Genomic DNA, 21,533 nt, shown 5'->3' with positions numbered 1-21,533 from the left:
GTTTTATAAAATGTTCTTGGGGATATTGGGGCCGGTGTTGATGAGGATGTTCAATGAGGCAAGGGAAAGAGGGGTGCTTCCCACGACTATGTCACAGGCAACGATTTCGCTGATTCTTAAGCGGGTCAAGAACCCAGAGCTGTGCGAGTCCTACAGGCCGATATCCCTGCTGAATGTGGACGCCAAACTGCTGGCCAAAATCCCAGGATTGAGGATTGTGTTCCGGATGTTATTGGGGAAGACCAGACGGGGTTTGTTAAGGGTAGGCAGTCGGTGACCAATGTAAGATCATGATGCCCCCGGAAGGTAGGGAGGTGGAGGTAGTGATCGCAATGGATGCAGAAAAGGCTTTTGTTCAGGTAGAATGGGATTATCTGTTGGAGGTACTGGGACGGTTCAGATTTGGGCGGGGCTTTACTGACTGGGTCAGGTTGCTGTATCAGGCTCCTGTGGCAAGTGTACGGACGAATAGGACAACATCGGACTATTTTCGACTGCACCGGGGGACAAGACAGGGATGGCCCCTCTCCCCATTGTTGTTCGTACTAGCTATAGAGTCTTTCTGAGTATGAGGGCGCTGGAGGAGAAGTTTGGGTTGGTGAGGGGAAACAAATTCAGGTATCTGCAGGTGCGGGACTTCCTACGTAAACAGGTGTCAACCTTTCCTCTCCTACTGCTAAGGGGGATTCAGGACAGGGTAGTTTCCAGAGGGTGGGTAGGAGAAGGGAGCGTCCCGGACATTTACAAGGAACTTATGGAGTCAGAGGAGAAGCAGACTGAGGAGCTGAAGCGTAAGTGGGAGGAGGAGCTGGGAGGAGAGATAGAGGATGGTCTATGGGCGGACGTGTTGAGTAGAGTCAACGCGTCCGCAACATGTGCCAGGCTCAGCCTGATACAATTTAAGGCCGTTCATCGGGCTCACATGACAGTGGCCCGGATGAGCAGATTCTTTGGGGTGGAAGACAATGTGCAAAATGTGCTTGAGGACCAGTGAACCATGTCCACATGTTCCGAGCATGGCTGAAGCTTCGGGGATTTTGGCAAGTTTGCAGATGTCATGTCCACAGTGTTAAAAACAAGGGTGGCGTTGACTCCAGAGGTGGTGATTTTCGGGATGTCGGAAGACCCGGGAATCCAGGAGGAGAAAGAGGCAAACGTTCTGGCCTTTGCTTCCCTGGTAGCCCGGAGACGGATACTATTAGCTTGGAGGGACTCAAAGCCCTCGAAGTCGGAGACCTGGCTATTGGACATGACTAGCTTTCTCTGTTTGGAGAAAATCAAGTTCGCCTTGAGAGGGTCACTATTAGGGTTCGCCCGGGGATAGCAACTGTTCATCAACTTTTTTGCGGAAAATTAATCATCAGCAGAGGGGGGGGGGGGGGGGGGGGGTGTTAATTTAGCTTAGAGTGGGGGGTTAATAAAGGTGGGACCTGTAAGGGAGGGAGACGGCTTTTGCACTATGTTTATAGTTTCATGTACATTGTTTATTGTGTTGTTGTTATAGTACCAAAAAATACCTCAATAAAATGTTTATTAAAAAAAAACAGTGGAGGGACTGCCACACAGCAGAATATACAACTTACATTCCATCCTTCTGCGGATGAAAAGGAACAAACTCTTGAACCAAACCCCACTCCCGCCCAAATCAGGAGGGTGAATGACCCTGTACACCATCTGCAAGGCACAAGTCAGCAGTGTGGTGGAATACTTACTTACCTGAAAAAGTGTGCTGGTCGAACAAAACTCAATAAGTTCGACATTATCCAGAATAACACACCCTGCTTAATCAACACTCCGTCTGTTATCTTTAACATTCACTCCCTCCACCACTAGTATACAATGGCAGCAGCGTGTAACATTTACAAGATACACTGCAGCAGTATGCCAAGGCTCCTTTGACAGCAACTTTCAAACACACCTCTTCCACCTTTTGGACAAAGGCAACAGACACATGGGAATGCCACCATCTTCAAGCTCCCCTCCAAGCCACACATCCTTCCTGACTTGGAATTGTATCACTGTTCCTTCACTGTAGCTGGGTTAAAATACTGGACCTCCCTTCCAAACAGCATTTAGGTGCATCTTGATTCTACACCATTCAATTGCAGTGATTGAGAAGGTAGCTCAACACTACCTTCTGAAGGACAATTAGAGATGGGCAATAAATGCTGGCCTGTACAGCAATGCTCAAATCCAAAGAATGAACAAATAAAATAGACAATCCATTAGAGGATGAACTTCAAATTATTAATACAGTTAGAAGAGAGAGAAAAATAATTATGGACAAATTAACAGAATTAAGAGAAGATACGACCCGAGGACCGGATGCTGAGCACCCACATGCTTGATGAAACTAGAAAGGAGGTAGCAGAAGCTAGTTTATACGTACAAGAGGCCCCTAGAAGAGGGGGCTGTGCCAGATGGCTGGTGGACAGAAGGTTGCTCCTATATACACAAAGAGAAAATGAATACAATTTAGAAATTATAGACTGGTTAGCTGTCAGTGATTGGAAAGATACAGGAGTCTACACTAAAATGATAGAAGATCTTCTAGAGACAGAAAATAAAACAAAGAATAGTCAGCATAGATTCCAAAAAGCAAAGTTATGCTCAACTAACCTGATAGAATTCTTTGAAGAGGTAACGGAAAGAGTAGACAAGAGTTATGCAGAAGATGTCATATACTTGAATTTTCAAAAAGTCTTCGATAAGGTACCACATAGTAGGTTCATGATAAAGGTTAGGGCATGTGGAGTCAGGGGCAAATAGCTGCATGGATAGCAAATTTGCTAAAAAAAATAGAAAGCAGAGAGTAGGGGTAAGGGTAATTATTCAGATTGAAGGTAGCAAGCGGTGTTCCACAAGAATTAATACTGGGACAACTGTTATTCATAATTTACATTAATGATCTGGATTTAGGAATAAATTCATTCAACACCAAACTTTGCATATGATTCCAAACTGGGGGAGGGATACAGTTAACATGCAACAAAAAACATTTTAGACAACTTGCAGATTTTAGTGGCAAATGAACTTTAACATGTATAAACATAAAGTAATCCACTTTGGTAGGAAAGACAGAAGAAACATCACTAACGTAATAGAAAATAAAAAAATTAATAGGGTAGAAAAGCAAAGGGATCCAAGGATACAGATGAAAGAAAATAATTTAAAGCAGCACCACATGCCTGCAAGGCAATTAAAAATGTTAATGATGTACTGGCATGTATTTTTAGTGTTATATAATTAAAAAATCGTGAAGTGATGCTAAACTTGTATCAAATCTGGACAGATCACACCCGAAGAACGGTGCATTCTATAAATAGGACATAGGAGCACTGCAAAAAATGCAAAAATGGTTTGCAAGGATGGTACCATAACTGAGAGATTAAAACTATTGGGAAAGATGGAACATGTTGCAGCATTTTTCTTTGGAAAACACTTAAGAGGTAACCTGATAGAGGTCATTAAAATCACGACTGAGTTGGACGGATAGATGTAGAAAGAATTGATGTAGAGGCTGAGTAAATTGGACTTAATATTCTTTGGAGTTTAGAAGAATAAGAGGCGGGGTTCCGGTGGCGGCAATGCGGAGCTAAGCCGCACGTTCGGCAGCTCCCGGTGTTTTTGGAAAGAGCCCGCAACGGCGCTGTTTCGACTTTCCCCCGGGGGGAAACACAGCCAGTGTGCCCAGAGGCCGGTGGATGGACTGGACTCACAGTGGAGGGGTCCAGAAGTCGGCATTACCACAGAGAAAGGCAAGAGGCAGAAAAAGCAAGATGGCGGCAGGCGGGGAAGCAGCAGCAGTGTGGCAGCAGTGGGCGCGGGAGCAGCAGGAGCTGCTTCAGCGCTCCTTCAAGGAGCTCAAAGCTGAGATTTTGGAGCTGTTTAAGGCCTCGCTGGACAAGCTGGTGGCGACTCAGACGGCTCAGGCCGTTGAGATTCGGAAGCTGCGGCACAAGGCTTCGGAGAATGAGGATGAGCTTTTGGGCCTGGCAGTGAAAGTGGAGTTGCACGATGCACTGCACAAGAAATGGCAGGCGAGGATGGAGGAGATGGAGAACCGCTCCCGCCGGAAGAATCTGCGGATTTTGGGCCTCTCGGAGGGGCTGGAAGGTTCGGATTTGGCGGCCTATGTGGTCCTAATGTTAAACTCTCTGATGGGTGCGGGGTTGTTTCGTGGTCCCCTGGAGCTGGAAGGCGCCCATCGAGTGCTGCGGCGGAAGCCCAGGCCGAACGAACCGCCCAGGGTGGTGCTGGTCCGTTTCCACCGCTTGGTTGACCGGGGGTGCGTGTTGAGGTGGGCGAAGGAGAGGAGCAGCAGATGGGAGAACACGGACGTTCGGATTTTTCAGGACTGGAGCGCGGAGGTGGCGAGGAGAAGAGCTGGATTCAATCGTGCGAAGGGAGTGCTCCAAGTTTGGTCTTCTACAGCCGGCTCGCCTCTGGGTCACGTACAAGGACCGCCAGCTCTATTTTGACTCTCCGGAGGAGGCCTGGGCTTTTGTCCAGGCTCAGAACTTGGATTCGGACTGAGGGGTAATGTACTTTGTTTGGAGGCTTTGTCCTCTTAGGTATCCTTTCGCCTATATTGGCTGTGTTTGCTGATGGTTGTTTCCTGTTTGTTTTCGCTATTTTAGTTATGGTTATTTGGTTTCTTTCGGGGTTTCTTTGGGGCTGTTGGTTATTTATTGTGGTGCTTTTTTTGTTTTTTCCACTGGTGGGTTGGGAAGTAGTTTGGGGTCCCAATGGGTTATGTGTCCGTCTTTTTCCTGCGTGTTGGGTCGAGGAGCGGGGCTCGGGTTGGACGATCCCGGGGCTTTCTTCCCGCGCCGGAGGAATTGGGGGCGGGGCCGGCGCTGGTAGGGAGGGATTGGTGGCTGGGTTGCATCCGGAGGGGGGGGGGTTGTGGTTATGGCGGGAGTAGCCGGGGACAGCAGAAGTCAGCTGACTCACGGAAGCATAATTGTTGGGGGCAACGCAGCTGGGGGGGCCCCCCCCCCCGAGCTTTGGGGGGGGGGGGGGGGGGGCGCCGGGTTGTTGCTGCGGGGACTGTGAGGGAATGGATGGTAAAGGGGGGGGGGGGGGTTGGGAGGGGGATTTGCCACCGTAGAGAGCGGGCTTGGGGGTTCCCTTGGCACGTGGTGGGTTGAGGAAGGGCTATGGCTGATCGGCGTAGAGGGAAGGGGACGGCCCCTCGGGTTCGGTTGGTCACATGGAACATGAGGGGGCTGAATGGTCCGGTGAAGCGATCCCGGGTCTTGGCTCACTTGAGGTGGTTTGGAGCGGATGTGGCTATGCTCCAGGAGACGCACCTCAGGATTACGGATCAGGTGAGGCTAAGAAAAAGTTGGGTGGGACAGGTGTTTCACTCGGGGCTTGATGCAAAGAACCGTGGAGTGGCAATTTTGGTGGGTAAGAGCCTGTCGCTCATCGCGTCCAAAGTGGTGGCGGATAGTGCAGGTAGATATGTGATGGTGAGTAGGAGACTTCAGGGGGAGCGGGTGGTCTTGGTTAATGTTTATGCCCCCAACTGGGATGATGCGGGCTTCATGTGGCGTATGCTGGGCCTGATCCCGGACCTGGAGACAGGGAGATTGATTCTGGGTGGGGACTTTAACACGGTGCTGGATCTGGCTCTGGACCGCTCGAGGTCTAGGACGGGCAGGAAGCCGGCAGCGGCCTCAGTGCTGAGGGGGTTCATGGATCAGATGGGAGGGGTGGACCCTTGGAGGTTTTTGAAGCCGGGGGGCAGGAAGTTCTCCTTTTTCTCCCATGTTCATAAGGCGTACTCCTGGATTGATTTTTTCGTGTTTAGCAGGGCGCTGATCCCAAGAGTAGTGGGGGCGGAGTATTCGGTGATAGCCATTTCTGATCATGCTCCACATTTAGTGGATCTGGAGCTGGGGGAGGGGAAGGATCAGCACCCGCTATGGAGGTTGGATGTGGGGCTTTTGGCAGAGGAGGAAGTGTGCAGGCGGATCCGTAGGGGTATAGAGGGGTATCTGGAAACCAATGACAACAGGGAGGTGCAGGTTGGGATTGTTTGGGAAGCGCTAAAGGCAGTAGTTAGAGGGGAGCTGATATCTATTCGGGCACACAGGGAGAGGAGGGGAAAAGGGTCGAGAGGGAGAGGCTGGTGGAGGAGATGGTCAGGGTAGATAGGAGATATGCAGACACCCCGGAGGAGGGGCTTCTGAGGGAGCGGTGCAGTCTCCAAGCGGAGTTTGACATTTTAACCACCCGTAAGGCGGAGGCGCAGTGGAGGAGGGCACAGGGGGCGGTGTATGAGTACGGGGAGAAGGCAAGTCGGATGTTGGCTCACCAACTCCGGAAGCGGGAGGCAGCTAGAGAAATTGGGGGAGCCACGGATGCAGGTGGGAAGGAAAGGACATCAATGGGGTGTTCAGATCCTTTTATGAGGGGCTGTACCGGGCGGTAACCCCCGGGGAAGCAGGCGAGATGGACCGCTTTTTGGATAAGCTGGAGTTCCCAAGAGTAGGGGACGAGCGGGTGGAGGGTTTGGGGGCCCCAATTGAGTTGGAGGAGGCATTGGGAAGCATGCAGACAGGGAAAACGCCGGGACCTGACGAGTTCCCGGTGGAATCTTACAAGAAATGTTCAGATTTTCTGGGCCCGCTGCTGGTGAGGACACTGAATGAGGCCAGGGAGGGGGGGGGGGCTCTGCCCCCGACGATGTCCAGGGCAATTATCTTTTTGCTCCTGAAGCGGGACAAGGACCCCCTTCAGTGTGGGTCTTATAGGCCAATCTCACTCCTTAACGTAGATGTCAAGTTGTTGGCTAAGGTGCTGTCCAGGAGGGTGGAGGATGTGGTCCCGACGGTGATCCATGGGGACCAAACTGGGTTTGTAAAGGGGAGACAATTGAATGCCAATGTTCGGAGGCTCCTTAATGTCATGATGATGGCACCGGCTGCTGGGGAGTCAGAAATAGTGGCGTCCATGGATGCGGAGAAAGCTTTTGATAGGGTGGAGTGGAGTTATCTGTGGGAGGTGTTGCGGAGGTTTGGTGAGGGATTCATCAGCTGGGTGAGGTTGCTGTACAGCTCCCCGATGGCGAGTGTGGTGACGAATGGGGGGAGGTCAAAGGACATTCAGCTTTCCAGAGGGAATTGCGTTTGCAATTGAGCCCCTGGCCATGGCGCTGAGGGACTCGAAGAGTTGGAGGGGGATTGTGGGGTGGGGGGGGGGAGAGAGAGAGAGAGAGAGAGAGAGAGGAGCACCGGTTGTCGCTGTATGCGGATGATCTGCTGCTGTATGTCGCGGACCCGGCTGAGGGGATGCCAGAGGTGCTGAGGATACTTGAGGACTTTTCGGGATATAAGCTCAATGTGGGGAAAAGCGAGCTGTTTGTCCTGCACCCGGGGGGTCAGGAGAGGGAGATATGGGAACTCCCATTGAGGAGGGCTGAGGGGAGCTTTAGGTATCTTGGGGTCCACGTGGCTAGGACCTGGGGGGCCATGCACAGGCTTAACGTTTCGCGGCTGGTGGGGCAGATGGAGGAGGATTTCAGGAGGTGGGATGCGCTGCTGCTCTCGTTGGCGGGCAGGGTCCAGTCGGTTAAAATGACGGTGCTCCCGAGGTTTTTGTTTCTTTTCCAGTGCCTCCCCATATTGATCCCGAAGGCTTTTTTCAGAAGGGTGAATAAGTTGATTCTGGGGTTCGTGTGGGCGCGGAAGGCCCCGAGAGTAAGGAGGGTATTTTTGGAGCGAAGAAGGGAGGTAGGGGGCCTGGCGCTGCCCAACCTGTGTGGATACTATTGGGTGGCGAACATGGCAATGATTCGCAGGTGGGTGACAGAAGGGGAGGGTGACGCATGGAAGAGATTGGAGGTGGCGTCCTGTGCGGGTACGTGTCTGGAGGCTTTGATGACGGCCCCACTTCCACTCCCCCCGGCAAAGTACTCCACGAGTCCGGTGGTGGTTGCGTCCCTCAAAATCTGGGGACAGTGGAGGCGGCATAGGGGGGAAGTGAAGGCCTCAGTTTGGGCCCCGATATGGGGCAATCACCGTTTTGCGCCAGGGAGAACGGGTGGGGGATTTGGGAGTTGGCACAGGGCAGGCATCAAACAGTTTGGGGACCTCTTCTTGGATAGGAAGTTCGCGGCTCTGGAGGAGCTGGTGGGGAAGTGGAACCTCCCCCCTGGGAATGCTTTTAGGTATATGCAGGTCAGGGACTTTGTTAAGAGGCAGGTGGAGGAGTTTCCGCGGCTGCCGCCAAGCGGGGTGCAGGACAGGGTCCTTTCGGGGACGTGGGTCGGGAAGATCTCGGCTATCTACTAACTGATGCAGGAGGAGGAGGAGGCCTCAGTAGATGAGCTCAAAGCGAAATGGAAGGAAGAGCTAGAGGAAGAGATTGAGGATGGGACGTGGTCGGACGCCCTGGAAAGGGTGAATTCTTCCTCCTCTTGCGCACGGCTCAGCCTAATTCAGCTGAAGGTGCTGCACAGGGCTCACATGACGGGGGCAAGGATGAGCCGGTTTTTCGGAGGGGAAGACAGGTGTCGGAGGTGTTTGGGTGGCCCGGCAAACCACACCGATATGTTTTGGGCATGTCCGGCTGTGGAGGAGTTTTGGAAGGGGGTGGTGGGATTTTGTTGGAGGTGGTTGGGTCTAGGGTCTGGCCGGGCTGGGGGCTTGATCTTTGGGGTAGCTTCGGAGCTGGGAGTGCAGGAGGCGAGAGAGGCCGGCATTCTGGCCTTTGCGTCTCTAGTAGCCCGGTGCAGGATTCTGTTACAGTGGAGGGATACGCGGCCCCCCGAGGTCGGAGACCTGGGTCAACGACATGGCTGGGTTCATCAAGTTGGAGAGGATGAAATTTGCCCTGAGGAGGTCGGTACAGGGGTTCTTTCGGCGGTGTCAGCCCTTTCTCGATTTCCTGGCGAAGGGGTAGAGAATGGTCGGTCTTGGCAGCAACCCGGGGGGGGGGGGGGGGGGGACGGGGGGGGGGGGGGACACACGCCTTGTTTGTTTTAAATTGCGGGGAGAAAATTTGTTAAAATTTGTTATTGTTATTTTAAAACTTGAATAAAAATTATTAAAAAAAAAGAATAAGAGGCGATTTCATTGAAACTACAAAATCCAGGGTTTGAGGGGGTAAATGCGAGAGATTGTTTCCACTGGTTGGTCTAAAACACAGGGGCAGAGACTCATGATAAGGGGTCGATCATTTAGGACTGAGATGAGGAGAAATTACTTCACTCAAAAGGTTGTGAATCTTTGGAATTCTCTATGCTAGACGGTTGAATTCATTTAAGGCTGGGATAGAGAGATTTTTGGTCTTGCAGGGAATCCAGATATATGGGGAGCAGGGACAAAATGGAGTTGAAACGCAATCATCTATGATGGTATTGCAGGCTCAATGGGCCAGGTTGTCTACTCCTGCTTCCACCTCCTATTCCTGTAGGGGCCACAAATACATGGCAGTCACTAATAATTCCAACAGGGAAATAAGGAAAAATTATTTACTCAGAATGTAATTAGAACGTAGGGCTCACTACCACAAGAGTGGTTGAGACAAAAACTGAGATGCTTTCAAAAGGAACCAAAAAAATGTGCTCAAGAGAAAAGAGAATAGAAAGAGTTGCTGAAAGGTTAAAATTAGGTAAATGGATGGGTGGTGACTGAAGTGGAGTACAAACACCAGTACAGACAAGTTGGACTGACTAGCCTGCATCTGTTCTGTAATATTCCACATAATTCTTTGTATATAATGTAAACAGCATAGATGGGAGCAGAAAGTTGCAAAGGGATATTGGTCGATAAAGTGAGTGAGCAAAACTTTGGATGGAGTTCAATGTGGGTAAGTGTAAGCTCATCCATTTTGGACCAAAATTGATGAATTAGAATGTTTGCTAAATGATAAGAAGCTTAGAACTGTGGAGGAGCCGATATATTTAGGGTCCAAGTACTAATACCACAAAAAAAAACACAAAGTATAAAACTTTAGCAAGGCGAATGGAATGCTGATTTTTAAAGGAGCTAGAATGCAAATGGATGGAAATTATGTACAATTGGCACATGTAAAAATTCTGAGGGTTTGACAGGGTGGATGCCGAGAGGTTATTTCCAGTGCCTTCGTCGTTGAGAATTAGGTGGCACAGTCTCAGGACTCTAAGGATATACAGGAATAAGATACAAAATTCCTTCACTCTGAATGTTGTAAACCTTCTGAATCCTCCACCTCAGAGGTTGCGGATGGTCAGTTGCTGAGTAGTGCTGAGGCTGGGACTGATAGATTTTGGACTCTAAAGGAATAAAGAGTTATGAGAAACTAACGAGAAAGCGGAGCTGAGATTGACAAACCAAAACATTCTTGGATACGAAGGAAACTAAGGTGTATGGGCAGTGCAGGAAGGTGTAGCCGACGTAGAAACTTACTGTACTGTAAATGGTGGAGAACACTCAAAAGACCATATAGCTTATTCCTGCTGCTATTTAGTTTGTGATACTTCTGCTACAGTTATGCAAAACTCTGGCTAGGCCCCAACTTGAGTACTAAGTTCAGTTCTGGGCACCACAGCTCAGGATGCATATATTGCCCTTGGAGGGAGTACAGCACAGATTCACCAGAATTATATCAAGGTTAAGAGAGCCAAACCAAGAGGAATCATAAAATTTACAGTGCAGGAGGCCATTCGTCCCATCGAGTCTGCACCAGCTCTTGGAAAGAGCACCCCACTTAAGCCCACACCCCCACCCATAACCTAGTAACCCCACTTAACCTAAGGGTAATTTAGCATGGCCAATCCACCTAACCTGCACATCTTTGGACTGAAAGGAGAAACCGGAGCACCCGGAGGAAACCCACGCAGACACGGGGAGAACGTGCAAACTCCACACAGACAGTGACCCAAGCCGGGAAATGAACCTGGAGCTGTGAAGCAACTGTGCTAATCACTATGGTTTGGTGCCGTGGGATAATCGAAAATGTGAAACTCGAGGTTAATACATTTTTGTTCATTATTAAAGAGATATGGATCCTAGGCAGCTGAAAAGAATTAAGGTACAGATCAGCTATGATCAAATTGAATGGTGGAAGATACTTGGGCTGAAATTCATAGTGAGCCTGAATATATGCAACAGAATTGCACAGTCCCAATATTTAAATACTTTCTCTTCACATAAATAGACTTGGTCAGCATGGAGGCTGTGATCCACCATCAAGGGGCTTTCGTTGACTTGCCTCGGAATGATTTGCGGATTTCATCAATGCAGTAACTTCCAGACCTCTCTTACTCCTCCTCACAATGTCAACCTCACTTCCCAAATTAAGTTGTCCTCCACACAACTTAGCTGGGATGTACTAAACCATAAATCAAAGCATCACATCCTTAATGAGGGTGTGCATGACTGTCCTGTTCCATAAACTGAATACTTGCATTTATATAGCACCGTTCACCTCTTTAGGATCCCCTAAACTGTTTCTTAGACATTAAAACAGTAACTTAATTGCAGTGCTAATGTAAGCCTACTTGTGACACCAATAAAGATTATTATTAATGTATTTTGAAGTGTCACTGTTGTAATGTTGGAAACTAAGCAGCTATTTTAGCAAACAGCAAGTCCGCACAGACAGCAGTGAGATAAATGGTCAGGCAATCTGTTTGTGGTGCTGGTTGAGGTACAAATATTGGCAAGAACACTGGGAGAACTCTGCAGTCTTTTTGGCAACAGAGTCAAGCAATCTTTAATGCTCATCTGTGAGGGTAGATGGGGCCTTCAGAATCCTAGAATTCCTACAGTGCAGGAGGAGGTCATTCAGCCCATCGAGTCTGTACCAACTCTCTGAAAGAGCACCTTTCCCAGGCTCACCCCCACCTTATCCCTGCAACCCCATTACCCCACCTAACCTGCACATCTTTGGACCTTGGGAGAAAACCAGAGCGCCTGGAGGAAACCCACACAAATACAGGGAGAAACTGCAAACTCCACACAATCACCCAAGGCCAGGATTGAACCCAGGTCCCTGGCAGTGAGGCACAATGCTAGCCACTGTATCACCATGCCAACCTTGAAAGTCCCATCATAAAGGAGACACGTCTCTCATTGAGACACTTCCTTAGCACTGGCATTGAAAGTTGTGAACAGATAGCACTAAGTGCCTTGGTAGCACTAAGTGCCTTGGTTCCCTAAGGTGCAGTTTCAATGCAATGCAAGCTGAATACTGTACATAACCTGAAGTTTCATTGCTACAGCCAGTCTCAGACATTGGTTCAAGGTTCAGCAGATAAAAGACTAAAGGGTGGATAATGCCATCTGCTAGCTGATGTCAGTGACATTTTCCTCACTAAAATGTTCCCCACTTAAGCAAAGTTTCCTGAATTCACACGAGCATCACATGTCTTCTGCACAGTGTGCAAGTACCATAGCTGCCTACGTTTCAAGCTAATCTCCATATTCCCACTCACTCATGAGGGATCTCCAGACATCTGTAAACAGGAGGAAATCATTGAGCCTCTACAGCCTGTACTGCCATTCAATTAGATCATAGGTTCAGTGTTCATAACTGAATGTAACGTACCAGATGGGCTTTAACCAGAGTTTTATAGAAAATCAACATTAGTTTCACCCCTTTGTATTCCAGCCTCTTTGAGACAGTAGGCCATTCTTCCCTCAGCTTTCTCCACCATTCAATAAGATCAAGGTCATCTACTCAGCCACACCTTTTCACATGATCTCCATATTCCTTGATTCCTTAGTATCCAAAAATTGTTCTATCTGACTTGAATATTCTTGCTGACAGCTGTGTTAGGAAATTCCAAAGATTCACATCTTTTGAGTGAAACAAAATTCTAATCACAGTTACACATGATCATACATGTGTGACAAACGCAGGATTTTAGATACCTTGGATTGTAAACATGTGGCAATTTAAGGGTGAACAGCCTGGGTTAGAGTGTGTTTGACTGCAGTAGCCCTGCATTTTTTGTTCAAAAATCTTGTTTGCAAGACCAGAAAGCTTTCAGGAGCCAGAGATGAAATTGAAAAGAGTAATGTATTTTCAGCCTGGGTTAATGCAATGTTGTTTGACTAGGGGGAGTCCCTGGGGAGTTAATGTGTGTTCAGCGGGGTTAATTTTTTATCAGCTTGGGGAAATTATGTCATTGCTGGGTGGAGTTAAGGTATTCAAACATTTTGAGAAAGAGTTTTGAGTTGTGTGTTGATCTGACTACCCTTTAGACCATGAGTAAAGTATTTTGTTCTCAAAGTAGGCTCACTAAAAAAAGAGCAATAGTATTTAAAGCAGAGCAGACTTGTCTGAGGATAAGGGGAACGCTGAAACAAACCAGTTGAAACTGCTTTTTGAAGACATCCAGCCAGAGTCTCCAGTTTTTCTAACAGGAGCCAAATCTGTTCTGGAGTGCAAGTATTCATCTGTGCCATTGGGATGTGGAATGCACTGAGAGCTGTATGCTTTTTCTCCCTTTCTTGCTGTTTAATTGGGAATAGAGACAGCATCAAGGGTATTTACTGTAATATTGTTTAATGGGCAATTATAAACTATTTTTGGGTGTGATGTTGAATAGTTTAATAGTGTATTAACAATAAAGTTTTGTTTTAAAATATTAAATCCCTATTTCTTTGTGCAACACTCCAGGAGCTAAATATTCTTTCCATAGTCTTACAAAATAAAATATTGGGGATTTGGTCCAGTGTCCTAGCCACTGTTGGGCTCTGGCCTGCGATTGTAATACATGCCCTTTAGTTCTCGACTTCCCAAATAAGGGGAAGCATCTTCCCAGCATCTACCTTGTCAAGCCTCTTAAGAGTTTCATATGTTTCATTGAGTTCACCTCATTTTGTTAAATTCGAGGGCATTCGACCTCGTCTATTGAAACTCTGTTCACAGCACAATACTCTCATTCCAGGAATCAGTCAAGTGAACCTTCATTGCACTCATTTTAATGTAATTTTATTCTTCCTTAAGAGAAGGAAACCAAAACTATACACAATATTCCAGGGCCCAATACAACTGGATTAAGATTTATTTATTCTTATACTCAAATCACTTTGTAATAAAGATTAAAAATATATATATATATGCCTTCCTTATTGCTGCATGTTAACATTGAGATAGCCAGATAGCTCGGAATAACATTTCCAGGACTCTCTACATTATATTCAATGTGCCACATTGTTGCTCACTCACTTAACCTTTCTAAAATCGTTTTGCAATCTCTCTGGTCCTTCTCGCAGCTTATTTTCCCACTTTATATTGCCAACAAACTTTGTCCTCTCATCTGAAAAACTGATATAGTTTTCAAATAGCTGAAGATCTTTGCAGTAGCCCACTAATTATAGCCTAGTTATGACCCATGTATTCCTACCTTCTCAGTTATCTGTCCATTGACCAATCCTTAGTCCATGCTAATATGTTACCCTAAATTTTGTGAATTCTGATTTTGTGTAATATCCTGTTGTGAAACACATTTTTCAATGCTTTTTAAAATCGAAATACACATTTTCTGGTTCCCCTTATGCACCCTGCTATCCACATCCTCAAAGGCCGAACAGATTTCCGTTGCATATATTGAGTTGACTCTGCTCAGAGGATTTTTTAGGTTCTCTGCTATCACACACCTAAGAATAGATTCTGTCATTTTTCCCTACTACTGTTGTCAGGTTAACTGAACTCTCTCCCTCTGTTCTCGGATGGCAGTTTCATAGAATCCCTACAGTGCAGAAGGCGGACATTTGGCGCATCAACCTATATTCCAGTCTATGAGAACTGTTCTAGAACAGTGGGAAATCTGGAAGATCAAAAACAATGCATCCACTGCCACTTTAGCCATCTCTTTCAAAAGTCGAGGGTGTAAGAAGTCAGGTTGAGAGGATTTGTCAGCTCTTTGTTCAATTGATTTCTTCAGTGCTATTTCTTTCCTAATACTAATTTCACAACAGGCTATTACACAAAATCAAAATTTCTCAAAATATTCTTTAGTTCCTCATTTTCTCTGGACCTTTGGTTCCCTTCTGGAATATTGTGTGTCTTCTGACTTGAAGACAGGTATAAAATTGTCAATTATTCCCCATTATAATTTCTACCGTCTCTGCCCTTAAGGGACTCACATTTACTTTGCTTTTCTCTTCCTTTTTAACCATCCATCAAAGCTTTAACAATTTGTTTTTATGCCTCTGGTTAACATCTTTATTTCTCTCTTTGTTACCCTTTTACGGACGAACACTGGAATTAGGAACAGGAGTAGACCATTTGGCCCCTCAAGTTTGCTCCATCATTTGATAAGATCATGGCTTTTCTGATTGTGGCCTCAAGTCCAGCTTCCTGCCTGTTCCCCGTAACCCAACTTTCCTTGATGATTAAAGATCTATTGAACTCAGTCTTGAATATATTCAATTATCCAGCCTCCATTACATTCTGGGGAAGAAAATTCCACAGACTAACACCCCTCAAGAGAAAAATATCCTCCTTCTCTCAGTCTTAAATGGGAGACCTCAATTTTTTTTAAACTGCTATAGTCAAGAGGATCTAGTTCTAGTTTCCCCAACAAGGTGAAACATCATCACGCATCCATCCTGTCAAGTTTCTTCAGGACCTTACATGTTTCATTAAAAACATCCCTCATTCTTCCAAACCTCAATGGGTTCAGGCCCAAACTGCACAAACTTTCTTCATAAGATAACCCCTTCATCCCAGGAATTAGTCAAATGAACTTTCTCTGAACTGCTACCAATGGAATTATATATTTTCTTGGTAAAGAGACGAGAACTGTATGCGATTCAAACTGTGATATAGCTATGGTCTTGTACAGCTATGCTTCCCTATTTTTAGACTAGATTTCTCTTGCAATGCCAATATTCCATTTGCCTTTCTAATCACTTGCTGCATTTGCACACCAACTTCTTGTGATTCATGGACCAGAACACCCAGATCCCTCTGTACTGTTAAGTTCTGCAGTCTCTCTCCATTCAAATATAATGCTTTCCTATTCTTCCAGCCAAAGTGGACAAGTTCACATTTTCCCACATTACAGTCCATTGTCAAATTATAGCCCACTCACTTAAATAATAATCGCTTATTGTCACAAGTAGGCTTCAATGAAGTTACTGTGAAAAGCCCCTTGTCACCACATTCCGCTGCCTGTTTGGGGAGGCTGGTACGGGAATTGAAGTCGCATTGCTGGCCTTGTTCTGCATTACAAGCCAGCTACTTAGCCCACTGTGCTGAACCAGCCCCATCTAACCTACCTAAATCCCCTTCCAGACCCTTCATGTCCCATTGACAAGTTAAAAAAACAATTTAGAGAACCCAATTCATTTTTTTCCAATTAAGGGGCAATTTAGTGTGGCCAATCCACCTACTCTGCACATCTTTGGATTGTGGCGGAGAAACCCACGCAGACACAGGGAGAATGTGCAAACTATACAATGACAGTGACCCAGAGCCGGGATCAAACTTGGGACCTCGGCGCCGTGAGGCAGCAGTGCTATCCACTGCGCCATCATGCTGCCCGTCCCATTGACAACTTACTTTCCTACCCATCTTTGTGTCAATGGCAAATTTAGCTACTATATGTTCAGTTCCTTCATCCAAGTCATTGATATAAACTGTCAATAGTTGAGGCTCCAGCATGAATCCCTGTAGCACTCCATCCCTGTAGCACTCCACTAATTACATCTTGCCAATCCAGAAAAGACACATTTATCCCTACTCTCTGCTTCCTGTTAGCTAGCAAATTCACTATCCATGTTAATATGCTACCCCTTACACCAGGAGCTCTTATTTTGTGCAGTAACCTTCAATGAGGCAGATAACCACATGCCTTTTGGAAATTCAAGTGCAGCACAGCTATAGGTTTCCCCTTGGCCATGTTGCTTCCTTAAAAGAACTCTAATAAATTAGTCAAACACTTTCCCTTCAGAAAACCTTGTTGACTCTCCCCGATTGCGTTACGGTTTTCTAAATGTCTTCCTATTACCTCCCTAATATTGGATTCTAGCATTTTCCCGATGGCAGACGTTAGGCTAACCTGCCTATAGTTTTCTGCTTTCAGTCTCCCTCCTTTCTTGAATAGAAAAGTCTTACATTAACGATTTTCCTGTTCACTGGGACCTTTCCAGAATCTAGGGAATTTTGGAAAATCACAACTAATCCGACTGTCTCAGAAGCCATTATTTTAAGGTGCTATGATGAAAGTTATCAGTTCTAATTTTAGTTTGGGTAAAGATAAGCAATAGCAGAGGTAAGAAGCCACTTATGGGAGTAGTTTATAGACCCCCTAACAGTGGCTACATGATCGGACAGAGTAGACAGGAAGAAATAAATGGGGGCTTGTAAGAAAGGTGATGCAACCTTTAGTTCTAATAATTTTTCCAGTCCCCTTTCCCTCGTGATTGTTTTAAGTTCTTCCCTCTTTTTTAGCTTTTGATTTGCCAGTATTCTTGGGATGCTTTCGTGTACCTATCCAACCCTTCGATTTCCTTGTTTCCCATTATTAATTTCCCAGTCCGACCCTCAAAGGGACTAATGCTCACTAGTTACTCTTTTTCATTTTAAGTATTTGTAGAAACTATCTGTTTCTATATTTCTAGCTAGCTTTATCTCAAACTTTAATTTCGCCTTCCTCTTTTTTTGTGTCATTCTTTGCTGGCTTCTAAAATCTGTCCAATCTTCTACCCTACCATTAATCCTTGCAATATTGTACACTTTTTCTTTCAATTTGAAACAAGCCTTAATGTCCTTAGTTAGCCATGGATAGTGCATCCATCTCAATCGGGGCAGCACGGTAGCACAGTGGTTAGCACAGTTGCTTCACAGCTCCAGAGTCCCAGATTCGATTCCCGGCTTGGGACACTGTCTGTGTGGAGTCTGCACGTTCTCCCAGTGTCTGCGTGGTTTTCCCCCAGGTGCACCACTTTCCTTTCACAATCCAATGATGTGCAGGTTAGGTGGATTGGCCGTGTTAAATTGCCCTTAGTGTCCAAAAAGGTTAAGTGGGGGTTACTGGGTTATGGGGAGAGGGTAGAGATGTGTCTTGAGTAGGATGCTCTTTGTAAGGACCAGTGCAGACTCGATGGGCCGAATGGCCTCCTTTTGCACTGTAAATTCTATGAAATCTTTCTTACTCAGCAGAATATAACCTTGCTGACCTTTATGAAATGTCTCCTTAAATGTCTGCCACTGTTTCACTACTGTCCTCCATTTAATCCATCTGCACAATTTACTTCAGCTAACTCCACCCTCAAACTGGTGTAATGGACTTTATTTAAGAATTTAAGACATTAGTATTAGATCCACACTTCTCACCCTCGAACTGAATGCAAAATTCTTCCACATCATGATCACTATTGCCTAGAGACTCCTTTACTAGGTGGTTATTAATTAGTCCTACCTCATTGTCAGGTCTAAAACAGCCTTGTCCCTGGTTGGCACTAGAACGTTCTGCTCTTAAGAAATTGCCCCAAATAAACTTAATGAACTCATCTTCCAGGCTCCCTTTGTCAATTTGATTCGTCCAATGCATATGGAGATTAAAATCACATAATTATTGCATCACCTTTCTTAGAAGCCTCATTTATTTCTTCCTGTATACTCTGTCCGATCATGTGGCCACTGTTGGTGGGTCTATAAACTACTCCCATAAGTGGCTTCTTACCTCTGTTATTGCTTATAATTACCTAAACTGATTCCACATCTTGATCTTCTGCTAAATTCATCTTTCACCACTCTGTCATCCTTAATTAATAGATCTGCCCCACCACCATTTCTTAGCATCCTGTCCTTGAGAAATGTCAATGTTTAGGTGCCAGACTTGGTCACTTTGCAACTATGCCTCTGAAATGGCCATCATGCCAGACATATTTATTTCTGTTTATGCTATCAATTCATCCGCTCGGTTACAAATGCTGCATGCATTCAGATAAAAAGTCTTGAATTGGGTCTTTATCATTCTTTCAAACTCTGGCCTTAACTATGCTCTGTTCCTTCCTGCCTCGCTCTGGGTATCATTACCATGTCACTACTCTGCTCTATTGCCTTGCCTTTTCTCTTTATTTTACCACATCTCCCCTCACACGATGGCTCATCCCCACTATTCAGTTTAAAGCCTTCTCTACCGTCTTCGTCAGAACTCTGTTCCTAGCACGGTTCAAGTAAAGATCATCCCATGGGTACAGCTCCCACTTTCCCCATTACTGGTGTCAGTGGTCCATGAATCAAAACCCATTTCTTCCACACCAATCTTTGAGCCATGCACTCAATTCTCTAATCTTACTTGCCCTATGCCATGTAACAATCCAGAGATTATTTCAGTATTTCTGCACTTGGACTCGTAAATGTTTCAGCTCCCCCATTGCTCCCAGCTTCTCACTATTTAGAAAATCATATGTTTAAGGTCCAAAGTGGATGGCCACACATTTATCCACATTGAACTCCATCTACCACAGTTTTGTCCACTAACAATCTATGTACCTTTACAATATTATGTGCATATTGCAATAAACACCTCTATACCATGGGTCCCACACATTACATACTACAATTATCTCTACATGGGGGTGGAGGTGGAAAGAGAGAGAGAGAGAGAGAGAGAGAGAGAGAGAGAGAGAGAGAGAGAGAGAGAGAGAGAGAGAGAGAGAGAGTGAGTGAGTGAGTGTGAGTGAGAGTGAGTGAGAGTGAGAGAGAGCGAGCGAGCACTGAGACAGACATTCAAAGTGACAGAACACTGAACCCGGAGCACCACACTGGCACTCTTCCATACCTGTGTGTGGATTTCTTCGTTGATGGAACGTTTGGAGTCTTGTTTCTTCTTCACAGCGAGCAATTCCACCAATGGTCGAATAGTCATCCCCTGACAGATAAACAGATCCAATCAGCAAGGTGCACAAACAATTTCAATGTGGAGTCAACCAAAGTTCTGCAGGAATTGACAATTTAAAATGATTCTGGCTGATTTTCTGTTAGCCTCTTGGACTCGCCACTAGTGCCTTAATTTACAAAAACTTGCATTCACATAGCACCGTTAACACATAAAATGTCCCAAAGTATTTTACAGGAGTGACAGCAACCAAAATATCAACCCATCCATGATGGGAGAGTTAGATCTTCAGCAGTGTCTTAAATAAGAAAAGAGGTAGGACGGGGGAGAGGTTTTAGGATGCAATTCTACAGCTTAAGGCCTAGGCAGCTGAAAGTATAGCTGGCAATGATGGAACAATTAAAATTGGGGATGTGCAAAATCTAACCTCTCGCCGCTCCAAAAATCAGATAACAGGCTAGTCTCCAATTTACAGTTTATAGGACACAGATAGTTATTCACGCTTGTGAAAATCTGTGATACAAAAAGGGCATATAACACCACAATTGTACAATTGTACAAGAATAAATTGCCATAGCTAATCATGCTCACCTACGCCCTGCTGCCCCTTTACACACACCCACCTGGCGCCCTCACGTGCACAGTGCAATGGTTAAATTTAAAAAGGATACAAGATGTGCCTCAAGACAATCCCTCAGTGCAAAGCTTCCTGTCCTACCAAAATTGATAGGTGCAGCTGATTAGCAAATGTTCGAATCTCCAGATTCACTGCTCACAGCACTGCTGTCGGTAGTCAGGATGCCGTAGAAGGAGGAGTCAACAAGGGGGCAGCTGACCCCCTCTGTGGTGGATTCAAGATCAAGTCTGCAGGCCTTGGAGGTGCAACCAAAACCAAGAGCTTCATTTAGAAGATGTTAACACTACAGGCTATGATGTTTTACTGCCATTTGCTCATGCAAATGGCCGATGATGTAATCTCCAATTATGTCATTCACTTGTTCTCTCAAGTGCCCCTGTTCAGATACAAGGCTGCTTGTGAGGAAACACTCAAAACATTATGAAAACATAATACCATCCCTGCTGCCCCCCCTCCCTGACATTGCCTGTGGCCCCCCTCTGACCCCTCCTTGAGGCACATCCTGTACACTTTGTAGATTTAAGCTCATCTAATACACCGCTGCATGTATACTGCAACAAGTCACGTTCGTCCATCACTCATGCTTACTCACCTACACTGGCTCCTGGTCTGGCAACATTTCAACTTTAAAATTCTCATCCTTTGTTTCAAATCCCTCCATATCTTGGCCCTTCCCCATTCCTGTTGCCTACTTCAGCACCACAACTCTCCAAGATCTCTGCGGTCTAATTCTGCCCCCCCCCCCCCCCCCCCCCCCCCACCCACCCAACAACATATCTCCTATTTTAATTGTTCCGCTACGGCTTTTATTTGCCTCGGTCAAGTTATGGGATTTCCTCCTTAAAACTCTCCACTTCTCTACTTCTATTCCTTCAAGCTACACCATAAAATTTTAACGAAGTTTTTGATCACCTGTACTAATTTTTCCTTCAACTTTCCAGTAACTGCTCTTGCTAAATGCTGCAAGGTATCTCATCACATTATGATAGGAAATATTAGGAAATTGGGTCCAGAAATGGGATCGAAGATACAGCAGGCAATTTAGGGGTTAAACAGACCGAGGGAAAAAACAGCTAGCACGGAGTCAGAAGGACAGGC

The 21,533-nt window shown here is 46.0% G+C and overlaps 1 protein-coding gene across 1 annotated transcript in view; it reads right to left on the bottom strand.

Annotated features, from left to right (window-relative positions):
- Positions 1 to 21,533, bottom strand: part of slc9a1a (solute carrier family 9 member A1a) — a 115,879-nt gene that overhangs the window by 35,129 nt on the left and 59,217 nt on the right. Inside the window, exon 6 of the mRNA XM_038797581.1 lies at positions 19,742 to 19,831. Within this exon, the coding sequence (XP_038653509.1) occupies positions 19,742 to 19,831 (90 nt within the window). The remainder of the gene's footprint in view (positions 1 to 19,741; positions 19,832 to 21,533) is intronic.

Source organism: Scyliorhinus canicula, chromosome 1 (genome assembly GCF_902713615.1).
Source record: "Scyliorhinus canicula chromosome 1, sScyCan1.1, whole genome shotgun sequence".
NCBI classification, from domain to species: domain Eukaryota; kingdom Metazoa; phylum Chordata; class Chondrichthyes; order Carcharhiniformes; family Scyliorhinidae; genus Scyliorhinus; species Scyliorhinus canicula.
Note: the sequence above shows the minus strand (reverse complement) of the source record. Positions and strands in the feature narration are given on the sequence as shown.